General features: G+C 32.4%; 1 protein-coding gene across 1 annotated transcript in view; it reads right to left on the bottom strand.

Moving 5' to 3' along the window:
* LOC132718408 (chromodomain-helicase-DNA-binding protein 5-like) overlaps window positions 1-21,797 on the bottom strand; it is a 49,663-nt gene that overhangs the window by 2,437 nt on the left and 25,429 nt on the right. Inside the window, exons 21-41 of the mRNA XM_060702102.1 lie at window positions 19,688-19,861; window positions 18,978-19,116; window positions 18,449-18,580; window positions 17,595-17,712; window positions 16,786-16,910; window positions 16,225-16,453; window positions 15,570-15,739; window positions 14,112-14,185; window positions 13,035-13,138; window positions 12,661-12,832; window positions 12,313-12,499; window positions 11,527-11,835; window positions 10,886-11,072; window positions 10,306-10,425; window positions 9,206-9,423; window positions 8,108-8,169; window positions 7,540-7,672; window positions 6,501-6,696; window positions 4,770-4,991; window positions 4,357-4,422; window positions 2,078-2,237 (exon numbers count right to left, since the gene is read on the bottom strand). Of these exons, the coding sequence (XP_060558085.1) occupies window positions 2,080-2,237; window positions 4,357-4,422; window positions 4,770-4,991; window positions 6,501-6,696; window positions 7,540-7,672; window positions 8,108-8,169; window positions 9,206-9,423; window positions 10,306-10,425; window positions 10,886-11,072; window positions 11,527-11,835; window positions 12,313-12,499; window positions 12,661-12,832; window positions 13,035-13,138; window positions 14,112-14,185; window positions 15,570-15,739; window positions 16,225-16,453; window positions 16,786-16,910; window positions 17,595-17,712; window positions 18,449-18,580; window positions 18,978-19,116; window positions 19,688-19,861 (3,295 nt within the window). The 3' untranslated portion in view covers window positions 2,078-2,079. The remainder of the gene's footprint in view (window positions 1-2,077; window positions 2,238-4,356; window positions 4,423-4,769; window positions 4,992-6,500; window positions 6,697-7,539; window positions 7,673-8,107; window positions 8,170-9,205; window positions 9,424-10,305; window positions 10,426-10,885; window positions 11,073-11,526; window positions 11,836-12,312; window positions 12,500-12,660; window positions 12,833-13,034; window positions 13,139-14,111; window positions 14,186-15,569; window positions 15,740-16,224; window positions 16,454-16,785; window positions 16,911-17,594; window positions 17,713-18,448; window positions 18,581-18,977; window positions 19,117-19,687; window positions 19,862-21,797) is intronic.

The following is a 21,797-nucleotide window of genomic DNA, read 5'->3' as shown; positions in this document are numbered from 1 at the left end:
TATACTTGAATGCAAATTAGCAAGGGAAATGATTCAATGATACATGTGAACCGCATCAAGTCAACACTTTCTCCAACCTTTTTTAGACCAAAATATCAGACAAATAAGGTACGCTTTAAGTATTACTATTACATACTATGTGACCCAGTTGGTCACATCAATGTTATCTATTGTAAAAGAGTGTATAACTAACACCAGGGCTTTGTTGCACACACTATGTGGCACCTTTTTGCCAGTTTTGTTGGTGGAGAAAGATTCAAAGTTTCTTAGTTTAAACTATTTCTGGTACAATGCAAGCAACCAAATATAAAATTTGTAAAATGACTTGGGCATCATTCTCACATAAAAGGTTTTAATGTGTCTGGACAAAAACCACATGTAAACCCTATAATATGCAAATGTGGGCACAAGTAAATGAAGTCAATTAGATCTGAAATCACATGTAATCACTTAAATTAACATATCTGCAGATGTTTACGTATTCAAAATAACACCATTTTGTGCTTAAATGTTGAACATTGTTTGAGCCAGTGCTACACAAGCTTAGATATTATCTTTAAACCCAGTCTGCAGCATTACTGGTCTTATGTAAGTGATTTAATTTTTTCATGATAATTTTACATCAGACAGATTATATAGATATATTCAAGGTCATGAACAGTTATCAATCAAACTTTATAGAAAAAGGTATAAACATTTTAAAAACTAAATACTTTTTTTTTACATTTCATCAAGGTTAAACATTTATACAAAAATTCAAAAGAAACTAGTAAAACTAATAAAATATTGGAATAAAGCAGATTGTGATGAAAACATAATTATACTTTCATTAAATTATAAATAAAGTTTTTTTCCCATTTCTGGCTCTTATTTTGTAAATATAATTCTAAAGCTATGGCCTTATTTCTAACAGTGACAGATCATAATGGAATGACGGATCTGAGCCAAGTCTCAGGTCTATCCAATGACAACAATAATGTCATTTATGTACCCAAAATAATAAAAGAAGTGAATTTACAGTGCAATTCTGGAAGATAGTAAATTGGCATGCTCCAAATTTAATCATAATAAAAAATATATCATCAATGACGTAAATTCTTCTAAGCACACACATTGTTCAGATTTATCAATGACAACAAATCTTCTTTTTTTCTCTTGACAAAAAAAAATCAAGCATCACATGAACAAATCTAACAGGCAAAAAAAAAGTTGCAGTTCAACAAGTTTTGTTCCTTTTAAGTTTATTTAAAGGCTAAAAAATGAGAAATAAGAAATAGATAGCTAGTTATCTGAATGTTGGAGGTATTTGCCATCACAGACCATGATTATATACACTTACAAATCTTCAAATACCTACACATTATTCTTCTTTAATAACATTAATTTAATATTCAACCTATCATCAAATAAAATCATATCTACTGTTCAAATTTCACTTGGCAAAAGGTTAAATAATTTGCCTTTAGGTAACATTACTGACATCTTATTAAAGCAGCTTACATCCAAGTTCATGCAAATTTTCATGTAAATTTTGAAAAAGTATTTAAAAGAAAAAATATTGTGTACAAAGAAAGTAATTAACACATTGCAAACGGCACAAAAAAAGTCCTAACTGTGTTAGTCACGCAGTAGAATTATGGTGATAAATACTGCAAAATCAGTAACCACACATAACTTGTAAAAAAAATACTTTAATCTTTATAATTTTCTTAAAATAATAGTACATTTTTCTCAACTTTGATTTTCATGAAATATTTTGGCTCATCTGGAGGCATGTAGCTTTAACTATAAAGGAATATTTCATATATGAATTAAGATGTTATTGAATTATACCAACCATTTAAATTCTATTACAGAGGAAAATTAAAACTTCTTGTGACATTTCTTAAGGGGTAAAAAAACACAACAAAAAATCTTCCAGATGAACTTGAATTTCAGAAAGCTCATACAAATAAAAGATAAACAACTGGAATCACACCTACAAAAATACAGCAGCAAAATAGCTCACAAAAAGCACCAAAAGCTAATTCTCTCATGCTTTCAAAGCATACAGATAATAATTTGTTCAATTATATACCACTATTGATGCGAGGATGCAGATGGCAAGCCAAATTTCTCAAGCCCGAGTGAACGAGCAACCTCTGGCGATGTCCAGTAGGCTGGCACCTCTCCGCCAGGGCCGGGGATCGGACCAAAGAATGTTGGGGGAGGAGGTAACACGCCTTGTTCAAATGTAACTGTTCACAGTGATAAAAAACATAGAGGTTACTGTTTTAGGATTAATAGTTATATCTGATGACTCTATGATGATAATAATGATGATTTAATCTGATGATAATGATTTAATAAAGATGATAATGATTTAATGATGGTGATGATGATTTAATGATGATTTTATGATGGTCATGTTAATTAAATGATGATGATGATAATAATTGAATGGCGATTTAATGATGGTGATGATGATTAAATGGTGATGATGATGATTTTATGATTAATTGATGATGATGATAATGATTGAATTATGATGATGATGATGATTTATGATGGTGAAATGATGATAATGTTTGTTTGTTTCATTTTACGCCTTTTCCCTACAGTATTTCAGTCATATAGGCGGGTAGTTTCCTAACCATCGTTCCTGGAGAGTTACACCAGTACTAAACTACCTTCCTCCGCGCTAAACTACCAAAGCGCTAAACTACCAAAGCGCTAAACTACCAAAGCATCTCCCACGCCAGAGGTAACTAGATAAGAAGTCATCGACTCTAACCCCTCGACCACGGAGGCGGTTGAAATGATGATAATGATTTAATGATGATGATAATAATGAATTGTTGATATTGATAAAGATTTTATGATGGTGATGATTTAATAATGGTGATGATAATGATTTTTTGATGATAATAATGATCTTATGATGATAATAATGACTAAATGATGGTAATAATAATGATGATGATAATTTTAATTTAATGATGATCAGAATGATAATGATAATTATTTTATGATGATGTAGTGATTCTAATGAACAAGTGTTAAGGGTCAGTGTGTAAAAATAAGATAAAGCAATATACTGGAAAAATTATCATAGCAAATCTTTTCATTCTCAGCACCCAAAAATTAAAAGATGGGTATTTTTTTTTTTACTTATACCATGTATAAATATATATTCTTTAAAATAAAAATTCCAGACAAACAAAATGGCAAAAGGTCTGTGGATGGCAGTCTTAAAATGAGAGAGTATGTATTGACTTGAAACTTAACTTTTTTTGGCTTCTTTACTACAGAAAACTACAGATAAGCAACAGTATTCAACTTAGTGTCTTTAAGAAATTTGTAAAATTGAACGAGAGCCAAACAAAGTATATTCAACTACACTCTGCATATACCTATTTATACAAAATGTAAAATATGGAAAATAAATCAATAATATTTAAACAGGAGTAAAAATAGTGGACTTATGTGTATGTATAGCAATAACAATGATATTGGATTAATGAAAACAATACATATACCAAATAGACCAGATGAGTATAAGAGACACTTATATGAGTAAAGGAGAAAATATGAGCCGCACCATGCCAAAACAACATAAAGGGTTTGCGACCAGCATGGATCCAGACCAGCCTGCTCATCCGCACAGTCTGATCAGGATCCATGCTGTTTGTTTACAAACTCTATAACTAGTAGAGAAACCGATAGCGAACAGAATGGATCCTGATCAGACTGCACGGATGTGCAGGCTGGTCTGGATTCATGCTGGTCACAAACCCATTATGTTGGTTTTGTCATGGCACGGCTCAATTATTAATTAAGAACACCGGTACCACTGATGTTTCCCTGATGCTGCTAAAATACAGCTTAAAGATATTACTAAACTATGACAGAAATAAAGGATATGTAGTTTCAAAACAGAATATTGTTTTATTCAATGAGTTAAATAAATTTAGTAGTGAGCCTACACAAGAATAATATTTTAATCATCACATAACCAAACTAACAACTGTTTACAGTAAAAAAGAATCAGTTTTCTATTGATGCGCATATTGTGTAACATTATCATTTATCACATCTTTTCACTATATTTGTATAAGACAAAAGGCGCCACATTAAAAAAACTCAGAAAAATGAAAGTTTGTTATATAAACCAATTATCTCAAGACACTGGATTATAAATAAAAACCTTATACTGTGAAACTGTAAAGAATGAGTGATGAGAGTAAGGAAGGACAAACTATTCACTGTATACTCCCTGAAAAATATCAGGGAGGGTTAAAAAAAGTACACTTTAACTTTCAATTTACACATAGAATATACAAAATTCTTTAATTAAGAGAGATTATTTAGTAGTACCTGGTGTGGGGGGCTGTGATCTATGAGCAGCTGGACTTGGTGATGCCTGTACTGGTGGTTTCTGACCTGTATCAACAGAATTTATGCAATTAGTATTGAAATATATCCTTTAAAATGCACAAATATGTTATTAGTAACATGTCAATTGCTAGACTGAAGATCCGTTGATAAGGGGTGAAACAATCAGACCCTCACCGCAAATAAGCGCTTAAATATTCAGACATTGATTCAGAAATCATTCAATTCATGGCTATATACAAGTACTTGGATAACATAAATCATTTTCTTGTTGCCGCATTGTTTTAACTGTATGTTACTTCCATTTTACTAGTTATTTTTTTAATCCTAATCCTTAAATACAGTCTTCACAGTAAAGAAAATAATATGAATAGAATGTGCAAGAGATTTATTACCTGATGTTGAAGGAACAATGCTAGTTTGACCAGTGGAGGTACTCTGTGTTGGGGTAGCCGCTGCTGCTGCTGCCTGCTGCGCTGGGTTAACAAGTCGACCGAGGATACTGCGCTCTGACATCTGCAGTCTTTGACTTACTGGCGGTACTCGAGCCAGAGTAGCTGGTAACCGACTTACATCTTGTTTCATGTCACTGAGTAATTCTTCTAACTGATTTAATACTGTTAGAAAACCAATGAGATTAAAATTAGTGCAATTTATTACAAAGAAGCTAAGTTTACTGGCAAACAAAGATGATAAATCTCCTTTAAATTTACCTCAGGTAAAAATGTATCGAGATTAAAACAAACTGGACTGACTTTTACCACAGGTGCTAGTTGCATTGATTTGACCTAAAATGTGTTTGACCTTGTTATTTATACAATAAAATATTAATATATTAAAAAAAAAAAAAAAAAAAAAAAAAAAAATTTCACTGTTATATTATTATAGACAAGGTATGCAACATTCAGGTACGAAAATTATGGGTACGCCGGTTATCTGTGTTAAAATTTTTCACCGGGCAGTAATATCGTCGGATTTTTGCATGGAATCAATGCACAATATATTTTTCTATTACAATTCACTATTTACAGATCCCCAATTAACCGCTAGTTAATGTTGTAAAGCCCGAAAGTAAGAAATCACCCAGGTCCGAAAGATGAGACCGTCATGACATGTACATTGTAAGCTGGTATTTACGCTTGAAATACATCAACAAAGAGATCAAACGGGTCGAACTCACATGCAAACAACTGGATTTTACATACTTTTAAATGGTTTTATCCTCCACGAGTCAAACTTAGTCCTATGAGCCTGTATTTAAAGAAATATCCTACATGTAGACGATATTTTTAGAAGGTAATTCCCACCGGAAGTATTCTCCGGCTTCCGTTTCACATACATTGACAAAGAGCGAAACAGGGAACCAAGCACGTGTTGCGGGAGAACACTTCCGATTTAGGAATTACCTTATAAATGTAGAATTTTTCTTAAAATACGGGCACATAGGACTTAGTGCCACTCGTGGAGGATAAAACCATTTAAAAGTATGTAAAATCCAGTTGTTTGCATGTGAGTTCGACCCGTTTGATCTCTTTGTTGATGTATTTCAAGCGTAAATACCAGGTTACAATGTACATGTCATGACGGTCTCATCTTTCGGACCTGGGTGATTTCTTACTTTCAGGCTTTAAAACATTAACTAGTGGTTAATTGGGGATCTGTAAATAGTAAATTGTAATAGAAAAATATATTGTACATTGATTCCATGCAAAAATCCGACGATATTACCGCCCGGTGCAAAATTTTAACACAGATAACCGGCGTACCCATAATTTTCGTACCTGAATGTTGCATACCTTGTCTATAATAATATAACAGTGAAAAAAAAATTTTTTTTTTTTTTTTTTTTTAATATATTGATATTTTATTGTATAAATAACAAGGTCAAACACATTTTAGGTCAAATCAATGCAACTAGCACCTGTGACTTTTACTGCCAAAAAGCAACAGAAGCAAAAAATAATGCAGGAAACTGGCCAGTGAGCAACTTTTTGGAAATTATAATTGGGACGCAAGAAATAAAAAGCTTTTGAGAAATAAACATAAAAGTTTAAGGCAAAGTTGGTCTTTAAAAAAAATTTGTTTTCTTATTATTTTTATCATAATAGTTGTATTACTAGTTTTACCTTTATGTAAGACTGCATTAGCTGGTTTATTGCCTGCTAAAGATTCCTTAGATAAATGTTGGTGACTCTCTGCCAGACATTCTAGCTCAGCAAAGCGAGTGTTCAGCGCCATGGCTGGGTGAGCAGGATCCTGCGTGAGATTCAAATATGCTGCTCTTCTAAGCTGTTCCTCAATGACTAGAGCTTGTTCCAGTAACTTAAAATAGAAGTTATAATAACTGAAGGTAGTACATCAATAAAGGGTTGACTCTTCAAGTGTCAATAATACATGTCAAAATTACACCAATTAGTTTATACAAGAGAGTCCCAGACAAACTTACTAATGTACCTTCACAAACTCCTTCAAACCAAGTGCAATTTTCATGTTATTTTGTTTGTGTGTGTTCTAAGTTAAATAGGGGTCCATCTGCCCATTCAGACACTGAGAGTATGGACCCCTGTTTTCATTTCCACTGAGGGTTAAACCCGTTTTCTTTTTTTTCGCACACTTGACATCTGTATCAAATAAAACCTCAAATATACCAAGTTACAAGATCACTGTATAATTTACCCTGTATCTCTTTCCTGGTAACATGTAGCTTACAAATTACATTACAATTTGTACTTGTGTTATATTTTCTGCAGTAATTTTTAACTACAACAATTATTCAAAATCTCAGTGTGTTTGAATTTGCAATTTGAAAAATTATAGCATTACAATTGCTTTGGTTAGGTTGAAATCTTTAGTGCATTTTAAACATTTACTTCACTGAACACTGAAGTAATTGTCATGTCATTATTTGGTTGTTACTTCATTATGTGCCTGTTAACATTCCTCTTCATATAGTGAGCTTAGTCTGTTTTCCAAACAACGTGAAGCATGTTAGAATAAACATATCTTATTTACAAGCCCTTCACCCAAGGAACAATTATGGCAAGTTTGGTTGAATTTTTGCGGTTTTTAAGGAGATTAAGTTAACTATGTAAGAGACAAACACACATGCACACAGGTGAATCACTATATGCATAAATATCTGATTCATGGTCAGAATCTACTAACCTTAAACCGTCTAGCTAGGAATTTATTCTTGATCTCAAGGAAATTTCCTTTGCCTTGTTCTGATAGGAAGGGTTCATTGATGATCTGGAAACGTGCATCATTCTGTATATCCTGCCATCTACCGTAACCATGACTACATGACAGTTAAAGACTATAACCAAAATACTCCTCAAGAATTTAATAAATGACAAAATCAAGATAGTACGTTTGTGACTTCTTCGTTTGCAATCTGATCAGGATCCATGCTGTTCACCAACCCTATTACAAGTAGAGAAACTGATAGCGAACTAGTGGATCCTGATCAGACTGCGCTGATGCGCAGGCTGGTCTGGATCCATGCTGGTCGCAAACTCACTATGTTGGTTTTGTCGTGACGCGGCCCATTAATATAAACAGCCTTTTTTTTTCTTTTAAAGATTTTGTACCACAGAAAGAATTACATTTAAAAAATTATTATGATATCAAAGTTAATCATGTTGCCTATTACAACTGTAAAAAAATAAATATATTTCATAATAAACAAAAGAAATAAATAAAGACAGGTAATTAATTTTATAGAAAAGGATACGTGACTAGACCAGCTAATAACCAGTAGTCATGACGACGATGCCAAACTTCTTGTTCACGACCCTGTAACAAACAATAACTCAAATAAAGACTGTAGTATATACGATAACACAAATAATGACATGCACGACCCTGTAATATATATGATTGCACAAATAATGACACAAACGACTCTGTAATATACAGTAAGACAACTATAACACTTGCAACCCTATTATATAATCATTGTCACACAAATAATGACATTAATGTTGAGTGAATAAATCAAGCTCTTTGCTCAGGACCCTGCGATATACGATCACTAATGTTATATAGGAATGAATCAACACAACGTCTCCTCACTGAGTAAGATCAATTGAATTATTTTGAAATAACTCCAATCTTCCATCTATGCTAGCTATTGACAAATAACTAAGTGCACAATTTCAGATCATCCCCTCACTTTTTCCAGAATTATTAACTTTGTTGTACAAAATAACCTCATATCAGGCCAAGAATTACACTATATATTGATTTCAGTTCAATTTTTTGTGTAATTCACTTTAAACTTTTTCTAATAAATTGTTTCAGGTGCCCCAGTAGATGTATGTCAAATTTTAAAGATTATGATTTTATATCTCATTAGGGCTCCTTTAAAAGCACATGAAAAAGACAGTAAGTTATACTAATTACAGTGACAGGTAATAAAACACTATAATTTATACTTGGACAGTGTTATATCAAGACAATTGCATGTGTGTCAATGTTATCTACTGTATTTAATGCAATAATAACAATGTTGGACTCATAAGGGAACCGTGTTGCTTCACTAATGGTACCAGATTTATTGAAAAACAATTCTATACTAGGATGTCATGTTAATATATCAAACCTAAAAGTAAATTGCAAACTAGGTGAAAGAGAAAAACAAACTAATGCCACACAAAATCATATTGACTTCTTTCTCAATTAGAATAATCTTATCTCTTTACACACTTTCCACTGACATTAGTATTTACTGTGAATTTACTTAAATGAGTACAATATTTTGTGGTTTGTCACAAAGGACATTTTTGAGAGTTGATTGTCTATTCTTTCAAAAAAAAAGAGTAAAACATACCTTAACTAACGCCCTCTGTTCATTCTGCCAGAGAGTATGGAGCTCTGTAAAACCACCATCAGCTATATTAAACATAAACTTCTGATTGGTTTCTTCCTTCTTCTTCACTTCCTCTACTTCTCCTTTTTCTTCTTTCTTCTCTTCATCTTTACTCTTTTCTTCCTTCACTTCTTTCACTTCACCTTCTTCTTCTTTCTTTTCATCATCTTTAGTCTCCTCTGAAATCATAAAAAGGTGATGAACTGTTAAACATATATATATATGTACAATGACCTTCATTCATCATGAAAAAAAAAATTCATAAAGCATTTGTGATGAGATTGTGCATCATTTTTTTTTAACATGTATTTCTGGTAAACTGTGTTCCTCACTCATTGTTAAAAAGTAGAATAATTTATTCAATTTCAAAAATTTGTGAACAAATTTTTGTGAATTTATTTTTAAAAAATTTACATGAAGCATTTGATAAGAGAGTGTGGGTTATTTTTCTACACCTTAATACTCAACATGTATTTCTGGTAAACTGTGTTCTTCGTTCATTGTTGAAAAGTAGAATAATTTATTTAATTTCAAAAAATTTGTTAACAATTTGTGTATCATTAATTTTTTTTTCAGCTTCTGCACTTATTTTAGGTATTCATTAAATAACATTTTGTTTATTGTAAAGAAGCCCTTTCCTGTTATCTTTCATCCAGGGGTACAATTTCTTTAAAGGAGCAAAACTGTAGATCAGTGCCTTTTAGATTCAAACAAAATCTCCTGTTTGAATCCCTAAATTCTGATCAGTTACTTTAACCACATTTTGGGGTCCTTACATTATATGATGTAGGCATCTATGTAAATGTGGTAGCATTACTTCTAGTGTGAATTACATTACATAAATATTTTCTGGGGTTTTATATTGTGACAACAGGGAACATAATTATTTTTATTTTTGCCTACGATACAAAAGAGAAAGAACATCAAAACACTTGGCACTTTGATTTATACTCAGGGGGTACGCCTTCTTGTTGAAATCAGATAGCCTTGTCCTCATGTTTCGATGCTCTTTCTATTTATTAATCACATAGATTGGAAACAAAATTTCAAAATTTGACTACCTTTCTGCTCCTCTGCTTTCTCCTTCTTTGCTTCATCCTCACTGCCTTTTTCTCCTTGTTCTTCCTTTTTCTCTTCTGTCACTTCCTCTTTAACTTCTTCCTTCACCTCTGTCTGCTCTTCTAAAAAAACAACAACGAAAAACACAAAAATATGGATGTCTGCAGGCTTTTGTTTGTTTGTTTGTTTCATTTTTACGCCTTTTTCAACAGTATTTCAGTCATACAGGCGGGTAGTTTCCTAACCATCGTTCCTGGAGAGTTACACCAGTACTAGACAACCTTCCTCCGTCTGCAGGCTTTAAGTTTACACACTGATTTAAGTTCACCAAGGACACTTTGTTTCTTTGTGAGATGTACAAAGAAACAAGATGTATAATTTTGACTTTCACACTCAAATAAAAACCAAAGATTGAAATAATCATTGTTTTTAAATGCTTCACCCATAGATATGTTGATGACGTAAAAATTGTTATATATAATGAATGTGTCTAGGAACAAAAAGTATATAAATCTATAATATAAAAGAGAAAAAAAATAATCTTGTAATGCTAACATAATATATATATTCTGTTTTACTGACCTTTTTGATCTTCATCTTTTTTCTCCTCAGTATCGACTACCATAGCTTTATCTTCACTTTCCTCATCTTTTTTTTCCTCAGTAGTTTCAGTTTCCATGACTTCAGTCTTCTCTTCCTTATTTTCTTCTTTTTTCTCTTCATCTTCCTTTTTATCTTCTTTACTTTCCTCTTTAACTTCCTCATTTTCCTGAGAAATAAAAAATGCAATTAAAGTAACATGATGATATTTTTCATACGCTCCAATCTTCATAAGAAGTCAATTTGAATTTTAAGTACATTAAGTTTTATTGAGATGACTTTAAAACAATTTCGCTCACTTTGCTCCATTGGTTGAGCATTGGTTTTGTAATACAAGGGTTGATGGTCCAATCCTCAGGTGAAGGGAAATTTCTCTGGGGCAAATGATCTTGCACATTATGTCTATAATGGTAAATTGTCTCTTGCAGCTGATTCAGAAATCATGTGGGATAAGTAGTCGGTCATTTGCGAGGAAATTGGTAATCACTTGTTAGTTATCCAGATTTATAAGAATATCAAAATGATACATTTCTATTGAATTAATCAATGTTTGAATATATCTATGGAATTTTTACCCATTGTAGACCCATCTGCTTTTTAAAATATCAGTATCAGTGTATTACCTTTTCTGTAGATTCTGTTTCCATCTTTTCTGGTTCTTCTTTCTTTTCCTCAACTTTTTCTTCTGCTTTTTCATCCTTATCGCCATCACCTTTATCTTCTTCTTTTGGCTCCTCCTCTACTTTTTTATCTCCCTCCTCCTCTTTTGACTCCGCCTCTTTCTCTGTCTTTGGTTCTACTTTGTCACCTGCCCCTTTCTCAACAGCAGGTGAAGCAGCAGAATCCTTTTCTTTCTTCAGTTTATCAACAGCTTCTGTTGCCTTTGTATAGGGCATGCTGTTTTCACCATTGATGGCTTCAAATTCTTGAACCTAAACATACCATAATATAAATGTAATATCTAAAACTTTATGTAGTGTCTCCATTTTTACCTGAGGCAACAGATGTGCCAATATGCAGAAAATACAACCAATTTTAACAGCATTTGAACACCAATTTGCTAAATCAAATAATAAAATTCCTGTTTATTTCTATTGATAATTTTAAAGAACAATGGATTAGAAAAAAAAATCATTTTGTCAAATATATAAAACTACAAATGCATGCCTTATCCATGTACAAAATTGCTTATTAATATCAATTTGAAGAAGCACTGGCAACTGATAAAATTTATAAACATCATTATTCTCTATTTCTAAATTTCATCAGGAGGTGTGAAATTATCACATTTGTTTGCAACTTGACTTTTAATTCATTCAACATCTTAATATCATTACTAGATACAGTAAGAACAGAAATCCACCAAAATAAAATAATCATGATTCACAATATACATAAATAATCTATACCTTTTTCCTGACTAGAGACATTATGCCGATTCTTGTTAACACATGCTGTCTTGAAAGCCCTTCCCTCGGAACTCCGTCGGCAAATGTTTCAGCATTATCTGCCCCTGGTTCACACAGATGGCGCATAAATAGAGACACATAGGCACGGAAAACTTTCTCCGTTTTTCCTCTTAAATCTCTTACTAGCCTACAAAGACAATAATATACATTGACTATTGAATATAAACTATATAACTTAAGTTATTCTATTTATAATTAATTCAGAAATGTGCATTCATTTAATTAAATACACAAAACATTTTGTGAAAAGTTGACACTATCGTTATTACACATGTGATTAAGACTTACCACTGTGAGTTGAAAGCATCTTGAGGTGGCATTCCATATCTCATAACAGCATTAAGAAATGCCTTCCTCTGTCTAGCATTAAAACCGAGCACCTCTATCTGCCCGTTAACCCTCGCCAGTAATGGAGGTAATGGACGATCTCTCTCTCGTCTCTCATTTCTCTTGTTACGTGCTGTGAACCAAATAAATTATGTTTATAATTACAGTATTAGTTCATAAATATTGTCAAATATTCAACCTATAATATGTACTAACACAGTAAATTTTGTCATATAAAAATGATGACTAAATACAGCTGTATAAGGGTATTAATGACATATTTTATTAAGGTTATTAGGTTATATTGATTTAACAACTTAATTAATTGTACATACATGACATTCCTTCTTTCTGTTCATTGAAGTCGTCATCATCATCATCTTCATTCTCACCTAAAATATAGAAATATATGTAAACATATATATTAAAGGCATTTATACTTTAATGCACACTGAAAATCAACATTAGCTGCCAGGTGAACCAATAAATTTAACATAAACTGCTTAATGAACCAGTAAATTCAACATAAACTGCTTAATGAACCAGTAAATTCAATATAAACTGTTGAATGAACCAGTAAATTCAATATAAACTGCTTAATGAACCAGTAAATTCAACAAGAGCTGTCGGTAGGACAGCATGCTCGACTATTCTTAGTGCTTGATAGTAAAAAAAATGCCTGATGCAGTTACCTCCTCCTGTTTACAGGTTGGGGTCATGATGGTGAACAAGTGTGCAAAGTTTCAAAGCCATATGTCAATGGACTTTGAAAATATTTGAACTATTACAAAAACTTTAACGTAAATTCTAAGTCGAAAAAGGGGCATAATTCTGTCAAAATGCTTGATAGAGTTACCTCCTCCTGTCTACAGGTTGGGGTCATGATGTTGAACAAGTGTGCAAAGTTTCAAAGCCATATGTCTATGGACTTTGAAAATCATATTGAACTATTACAAAAACTTTAACGTAAATCTAAGTCGAAAAAAGGGGCATAAATTCTGTAAAAAAATGCTTGATAGAGTTACCTCCTCCTGTCTACAGGTTGGAGTCATGATGGTGAACAAGTGGTGGCAAAGTTTTCAAAGCCAATATGTCAATGGACTTTTGAAAATATTTGAACTATTACAAAAAACTTTAAACGTAAATTCTAAGTCGAAAAAGGGGCATAAATTCTGTCAAAATACTTTGATAGAGTTACCTCCTCCTGTCTACAGGTTGGGGTCATGATGGTGAACAAGTGTGCAAAGTTTCAAAAGCCATATGTCAATGGACTTTGAAAATATTTGAACTATTACAAAACTTTAACGTAAATTCTGGACTTTGAAAATATTTGAACTATTACAAAAAACTTTAAACGTAAATTCTAAGTCGAAAAAGGGGCATAATTCTGTCAAAATGCTTGATAGAGTTACTCCTCCCTGTCTACGGGTTTGGGGGTCATGTTTGGTGAACAAGGGGCAAAGTTTAAAAAGCCATATGTCAGGGACTTTAAAATTTTTAAACTATTAAAAAAAATTTTAACATAAGGGGTTACCCGACGCCAACGTTTTCGGGGACTGCTAGTTTATTTTTTATAAATTGGGCGACTAAAAAAAACTCAAAAACCAATTTTAAAAAAAGGGCAAAAACCAAAAATTAACCCTAAACTGTTTTATAAACCAAAATTCAAAAAAAACTGTTTAAAAACCGTTTCAAAAAAAGTTTAATAACCAAAATTCAAAAAAAACGTTTAATAACCAAAAATTCAAAAAATGGTTAATAACCAGAATTAAAAAAGGTTAAAACCCGAAATTAATTTTGTTAAACCAGAAATTTTTAAAAATTTTTATTTTAAACAAAAAATTTTAAAAAATTTTAATTTTTCCAATTTCCCCAGTAAAAAAAAGGGGTTTTTAAATTTTTTCTTAATTAGAAAAAGGAAAACAAATGTAATAATTCCATAAAAAATATTCAAACCACGAAGTTTCTAACATTAAAACAAAAATTTTCATTATATACCAATAATGCTTTAAAAGTTTAAAAAAAAACAAAATAAAATTTAAAGTTTTGACAAAAAAATTTTTTTTTGGGGCTTAATTGTCTTTAAAAAACACAAGACAAATTCTCCAAAAAAATTTAAAATAATTTTAAACGGAACTACAAAAATTCCTTCCCCCACACACTTACACCCTGCACATCAATAGTTAAACCTTTTCCAACTGTTTACCCTTCCCAATTTTTAGCTAAACTTCCTTTTTTGCTTATAATGATGTTTAATAATTTTCCCCCGTAGGCGGGGGGATGTCCCTCCTGTTTTTAAAACTTCTGTCTCTGGGGTCCTCCCCCGTAATAGGGCACATTAAAAAAATAAAAATAACACCCGACTCGCATGGCCAGCCCGTATAGCTCGCTATATACTAAAATTACTAACTGGTCTTTCGGATGAGACTTTAAATCGAGGTCCCGTGCATTAGTGTTTAAACACTTGGCACGTTAAAGAACCACGAGGAGCTTCAGGAATTGGGGCATCTTTCTGTATTTGTATCTTGCTATATTCTCCAAAATATAAAATGACTAATACTCTTCTGGAAGACTTGCCGATATGGGCAACCGGTGGCAAGTATAAATAAACTCAAACACACACAGTATTTCAGTATAAATATAGACCTTTAATGCTCAATGCCAACTGTGATGACGAACAGGCCTGTGATACCTGTCTATATTTTTAATTTGTTGACTTTTAATTTGTTTATCATAACTTGAAATATTAATAATCGTGCAAGAGTTAAGATTTAAATAAGGAAGAATACAATATGCAAAATCAGTGGTGAAGACTGTGGACAAAAATTGAATTTTTTGTTTTTAATTTTTTTTGTTTTGTTTAAACTTACATCAGACTCCCCTTCTTTGACAGCGTAGCTGGCCACCTTAAATGAACTAAAGTAATCGTTCATAGCTACTTCTTTCTCCTCTTGTGCCTCTTTAGATCTATCAAGGAGTTGGGCAATGGCTTCATCATCGTACACAATCCTCTTCTCCTCACCCTCAGCTTCCCCTTCACCTAGTTATCATAGTGAGTATTCTATATCAGTTTCTATAGCAACCTCAACCATTATACTGGTTTCATTTATATACAGGATCTTAAGATCTTACAATACAAGAGTTCTAAATGATCTAAATTATAACGTCTGGAGAATTTTGTTTTAAATGAACCTATGTGAATGATATAATTGCAAGTATTTATAAATGACAATGAATGTGAGACTCGTATAAAATAATGATATCATAAAGTGGAAACAAACATTCAAGAAAATGTATTTGAAATACTATGAACTTTTTTTTAACTTTTCATTTTAGCACTATTTTTAAGTAGCAGAACATTCTTAATAACATATGAACAAACTTACAGTTTACTGAAAATAGAAAACTTTCACAGAAATATATCAGTATTTCTTTTTTTGAAATTTAAAAAAATCTAACATACTATTTAACGATAATGATTACAAATAATATTTTGATATAAATAATTTATCAATTAATAAATACCTTCCACTTCCTTGAATAATTCCTCCGTTCCAAACTTGAGGATATCATCGAGTTCTTGTTTTGACATAGAGGTAGTTTTATTACCGACACCAGGACGTACAACTAGATGCTGTAACATCATCTTCTTCTTCGCTACTTGTGTTATACGTTCCTCCACGGAATTTCTCGTCACAAAACGATATATTAACACCCGATTTGCCTGACCTATTCTGTGAGCTCTGCTAAATGCCTGTAAATATAGATACCGTCTTATATATTGTGTATATTGGTATATATTGTGTAAATATGAAATTTACGAAGTGGTATACATTGTATGAATATGAAATGTAAAAAATGGTATATAATGTGTAGGTATAAAATAAAAGGCATTTAACATTCAAACACGTGCTTATCAACTATATCATAAGACAGCTCCCATTTTCACATTTATATAGTTATACATGTTTATGTAAGCTATTACATTGGCTTATCCTTGAACAATTTACAGACTAGTAAAAATAAAGCTCAAATTTGTATTAAACTGTATCTAAAGGTCAGAGGTGATACTGGAACAAAGAATACCTGTATATCGTTGTGGGGATTCCAGTCTGAATCGTAGATAATCACAGTATCTGCTGTAGCAAGATTTATACCCAGGCCTCCTGATCTTGTCGACAGTAGGAAACAAAACTGCTCCGCTCCTGGTGCTGTTATAGATATATAAAACAGAGGATATTGAATATGTGTAGATTTAATACTAAACTTATTAAACAAGTTGAATAAAATCATAATATGCAATCCTATGGTGACATTCTAATTATTACATATTGGAAACAAGATTTGTATACGGTCAAAAAGAGTAATTTATCAATGATGCCCCAATAGTATAATGCTGATATTAGTGCCATTTTACACTTTATATACAACAAATATATATATCGCTAATGACGTCACATCAAAGTAATATTACACAAGTGTAATATTGTTTTTATCAAATGGCTTTATTACACTCCTTCAGTTTATGTGATAAATATTATATACATTTATATTCTGTAACTTTGATATATATATCCTGCCATTACTTAATTTTCAACAATAAATGAATAATTGACTCTTAATTGCTGCCAAATTCAAATTTATCATGTATTTCATTTTAAATTTCAATATTTCAAAAGAATGTTTGATTTCTGAAGATTTGTTTAAATGACCCATCTATATGCATTATACAATAAATAACTCTAGCTTTCTTTGACCAGAAAAGAACTTGTGTATATACACCTTTGTCCATTATTTCAGAATGAAGCTAAATCAAGAGTTGAACAACCAACCTGACATAAGGTAGCTTCCATGCATTAAAGATCAAAATTTCTATAATGTAAAGAAAAACAAACCGTTGAATCTATCAATAGCGTCCTGTCTCATTGAGCCTGTGATAGCACCATCTATACGTTCATATTTGTATGATTCATGCTCCAGAAAGTCTTCTAGTATATCCAACATCTTTGTCATCTGTCAATAGTAGAAACAATTCATACAGAACTTTATTTTTGACCAATGATTTGAGCCCCACCATACAAAAACAAACATAGTGTGTTTGGGACCAGCATGGATCCAAACCAGCATGTGCAGTCTAATAAGGATCCATACTATTCACTATCAGTTTCTCTACTTGTACATGTTGTAATCAAGTTTGTAAGCTATCAGTTTCTCTACTTGTAATAGGGTTGGTAAGCGAACAGCATGGATCCTGATCAGACTGCGTGGATGCGCAGACTGGTCTGGATCCATGCTGGTCGCAAACGCACTATGTTGGTTCTGTCATGGCATGGCTCATTTGTTATTTCAAGTTAAAAAAGATTTTTAACAAGTAATAGCACCTAGTAAAGATTTCTCTTTTTTGTTGGGTTTTAAGTCACATCAACTAAGTAAAGGTCATATGGTGACTTTTGGGCTTTATTGCTAAAGGAATACCTCAGAAGCTCCTTCGTGCATTAATTCAGGCACAGGCAGGCATCCAAGTAGAGCCATCAAAATTCTATAAGCTAGCTCAATATCTTCCTCACACAACAGAATCAAAAGTCCCCGACAGGACTCAAACCTACAGCAGTGAGAGGCAAGTGGTTTGAAGTCCAAGATCTCAACCACTCTCTACCATGTACACCCTGTACAGAAGATTGTAAGCCTATAAAATGTAAGCCACAAGGCAAGGTTTATATTGTAAACAACCAAATGATGAAAGTGTTACCTGTGAGAAGATAAGTACTCTGTGCCCATCCTCCTTCAGTTTACGTAACATTTTACATAACAACATCAATTTACCAGATGACTTTGTCAACGCTGTGCCCTCATAGGCATTGTTAGGTAATCTAGGAGCTTCCTGTAAACACAAAATTAATGTAATTATACAACTTGTAACAAATACAAAATATCAGCTTCTTCAAGTATATAAATTATTCATTTCTTTCAGCTCTTAGCTAACAGATTTTTCTTGGGTTAGGGGAGGGGGGGGGGGGGGTTGTATAGGTATAGTCATAAACAGAAAGTAGTTTTTTGTTTTTTTTATATTTTGTTTTTTTTTGTTTTTTTTACAAACTAGACAAGTTGAAGAAAATTAGGTAAACCAACTGCTTCATCTGGTAAGCATACAATAAATTACTCTGCATTGTCTGTCAAACATACTTCTACCTGTGTTAATTTTTCCTTATTTTTTTTTTCTTGGACGGGTTGCCAGTGTAGCAGGGAGGTTAGGCTGGCATGAAGACAAGTACACTTACCTGTTGAGCTGTTGGGAAGAGGTAAGGATGATTACAGCATTTCTTCAGATCCATCATTATGTTGAGAAGTGACACTTGATTACCTCCCCTTGTGTTTAAAGCACTAAAGTTCCTCGTTAAAATGTACTTGTAATATTTCCTGAAATGTACAAAAGTTGTATATGTTTTTTTTCTTACTTCTTATTTCAACTCAGTTAAAAGTAAAACAGCTACTATTTTATATCTGTATGACAGGTTTTTTTCTTTCTTTGTCATTCAATTCTGTTATGATTTTTTTAAATTCCAGGATAAATTGAGAGCAAAAGAATTATTCTAGTTTGCTGCTGATGTTCTCTTTGCAAATGACGACTGCTTTAAAAGATGAAGTAATCATAAATATTCACTCTTGCATTGTCTGTCAAACAAACTTGTTCCTGTGTTGGTTTTTTTTTCATATTGATTTTATTTGGACGGGGATGCAGGTGTGTGTGCGGGGCAGGGGAGAGGTTAGACTAGCTGGAAATCTTAACTCGCATGATGACAGAATCTATAGTTTTCTGTCAGCAACCATATTTTACCAGCATTACACTCTCCCCAGCTACATAATATTCTATTTTGAACATAACAACACTGTTACATTTAACAATGGACAATGCCTCCTACAAAACTGGTCCAGTCCATTTCACAAAATTTTAAGAAAAAAAAATAAAGACAAAAAAACAACAACTCACTTTTGCATTGGACTGAGTTCAACGCGAACTATGAACTCACTTTTACTAGGCATATTCTTCAACACGTCGGCTTTAAGTCGACGTAGAAGATGTGGACCTAACATATCATGTAACTTTCTAACTTGATCGTCCTTGGCAATATCTGCAAATTCATTCTGGAACGTTTGTAGATCACTGCAAAAATCAAAATATTACATTTAATAAACATAAAAAGATATAATAACTCCGTAATTTTTTTTTATACGACGTTCAGTAAGTAATTAAAACAACTTGCACACAATACAAATGTGGCTTTATTGGTAATTTCTAAAGTTTTGTTTTTCTACTTTTTTATGTTCAGTGGTAGAAAAAGACCCACATGAGAGACAGACACCTGGATGAAATAATTGATATAGAAAATAGTACAAGAAAGACAAGAGCCATGTCAACATGGCCATCCCCCGCTCATTGGAAGAATGTATATGTAGTAGAGTAGAATAATTCCATTTTGAGGGTTTTTGGTAATGAAAACTGATGGCTATAGTGATTACAGAATTGAAACCTATGTGAATACTGATGGCTGAAAATAACAAAGGGCAATAACTGAAAAATAATGCAGGGTAGGTTATCATTCTTGTGTGCTGCATCCCTCCTCAGTAAAATCTATCCACCTATGAAGTTTCAAGTTGATACCTCAAATACTTTTTGAGAAAAAAATTGAATTGAAAAATTAAGTATGAAAAATAACAAAGGGCAATAACTCAAAAACAAGATTGCATTTGAGAAAAATGCTATGCCACCGCATTAATACAACACTGAATAGTAGTGTAGGAACAGATTTTTTTTGTTTCTTTACAATTTTGAAGATTGTCATAAAGCATAGATCCCTGACCTATCTTATTCTTATTATCAGATTAGTGGTTAAATCTAATGTTAACTCAATAAAAGATCAGAGTAGAAATATATCAATGCACTCGAGTCTAGTGAATTTGGTGGTGAAGGTCATATTTCACATAGCCTTAATTTCATGACTACATCAAAAGGACAACACAGTAAGAAAATTGTCAAAATCTAGGTCAGCTGAAATCAAAGTTCACTTTACATCTTAATCTGTGCACAGGGTTCAAATGTCATAGCTGTACATCAAAGGACAAGAAAGTAGGTCACATCAACAAAATCTAGGTACATCTTGATACAGGTCCACCAAACAACATTTCAAGTCAAATATCTAAGCTGTAGCTTTCTCCCATTCAGAAAACATTTGTTTCATTTTCTGTTTTTACTATGTGTACATAATGAGAATCACTGCCCCGGGCAGGGCCAATTTTTGACACCAGGGGAAAAATTTGAACAACTTTAGTAGAGGACCTATAGATGATATTATATAGCAAACATCAAGGCTCTATCCCTTGTTCCTTCAGACAAAAATATTTTTTATTTTTTTACTATGTGTACATAGTGAAAATCAATGACCCCTGGGGGTGGGGCCAATTTTGACCCCAGGGCTATAATTTGTACAATCTTGCTAGAGGTTCACTACATAATGTTTCATGCAAAATATCTTAACTCTAGTCTTTGTAAATTTAAAGAAGATGATTTTTTAAGTTTTTACTTTATACATATAAGGAAAACCTATGGCCCCCGGGGCGGGGCTAATTTTGACACTAGAGGCAAAATTTGAACAACTTTGGTAGAGTTCCTATAGATGATATCATTTAACAAATATTAAAGCTCTAAGCCTTGTACCTTCAGACAATAAGATTTTTTACTATATATATATTTAAAATCAATGACCCCTGGGACGGGGGCAATTTTAACACCAGGGCTATAATTCAACAACAATATTGCTAGAAGTTCACTTCACAATGTTTCATGCAAAATATCTAACCTCTAGCATTTGTCAATTGCTAGAAGAATTTTTTTTTAAGTTTTTACTATAAGTTTTTACTATATACATATAAGGAAAACCAATGACCCCCTGGGCGGGGCCAATTTTGACCCCCAGGGCTATAATTTGAACAATCTTGGTAAGGGTCTACCAGACAATGCCTTATGCAAAATATCTAAGCTCTAGGCCTTTTGGGTCTTTACAAGAAGGTATTTTAAGTTTTTACTATATGTACATATAGTG

Source organism: Ruditapes philippinarum, unplaced genomic scaffold (assembly GCF_026571515.1).
Source record: "Ruditapes philippinarum isolate M1 unplaced genomic scaffold, ASM2657151v2 ctg7367_1_1_1_1, whole genome shotgun sequence".
NCBI classification, from domain to species: Eukaryota; Metazoa; Mollusca; class Bivalvia; order Venerida; family Veneridae; genus Ruditapes; species Ruditapes philippinarum.
Note: the sequence above shows the minus strand (reverse complement) of the source record. Positions and strands in the feature narration are given on the sequence as shown.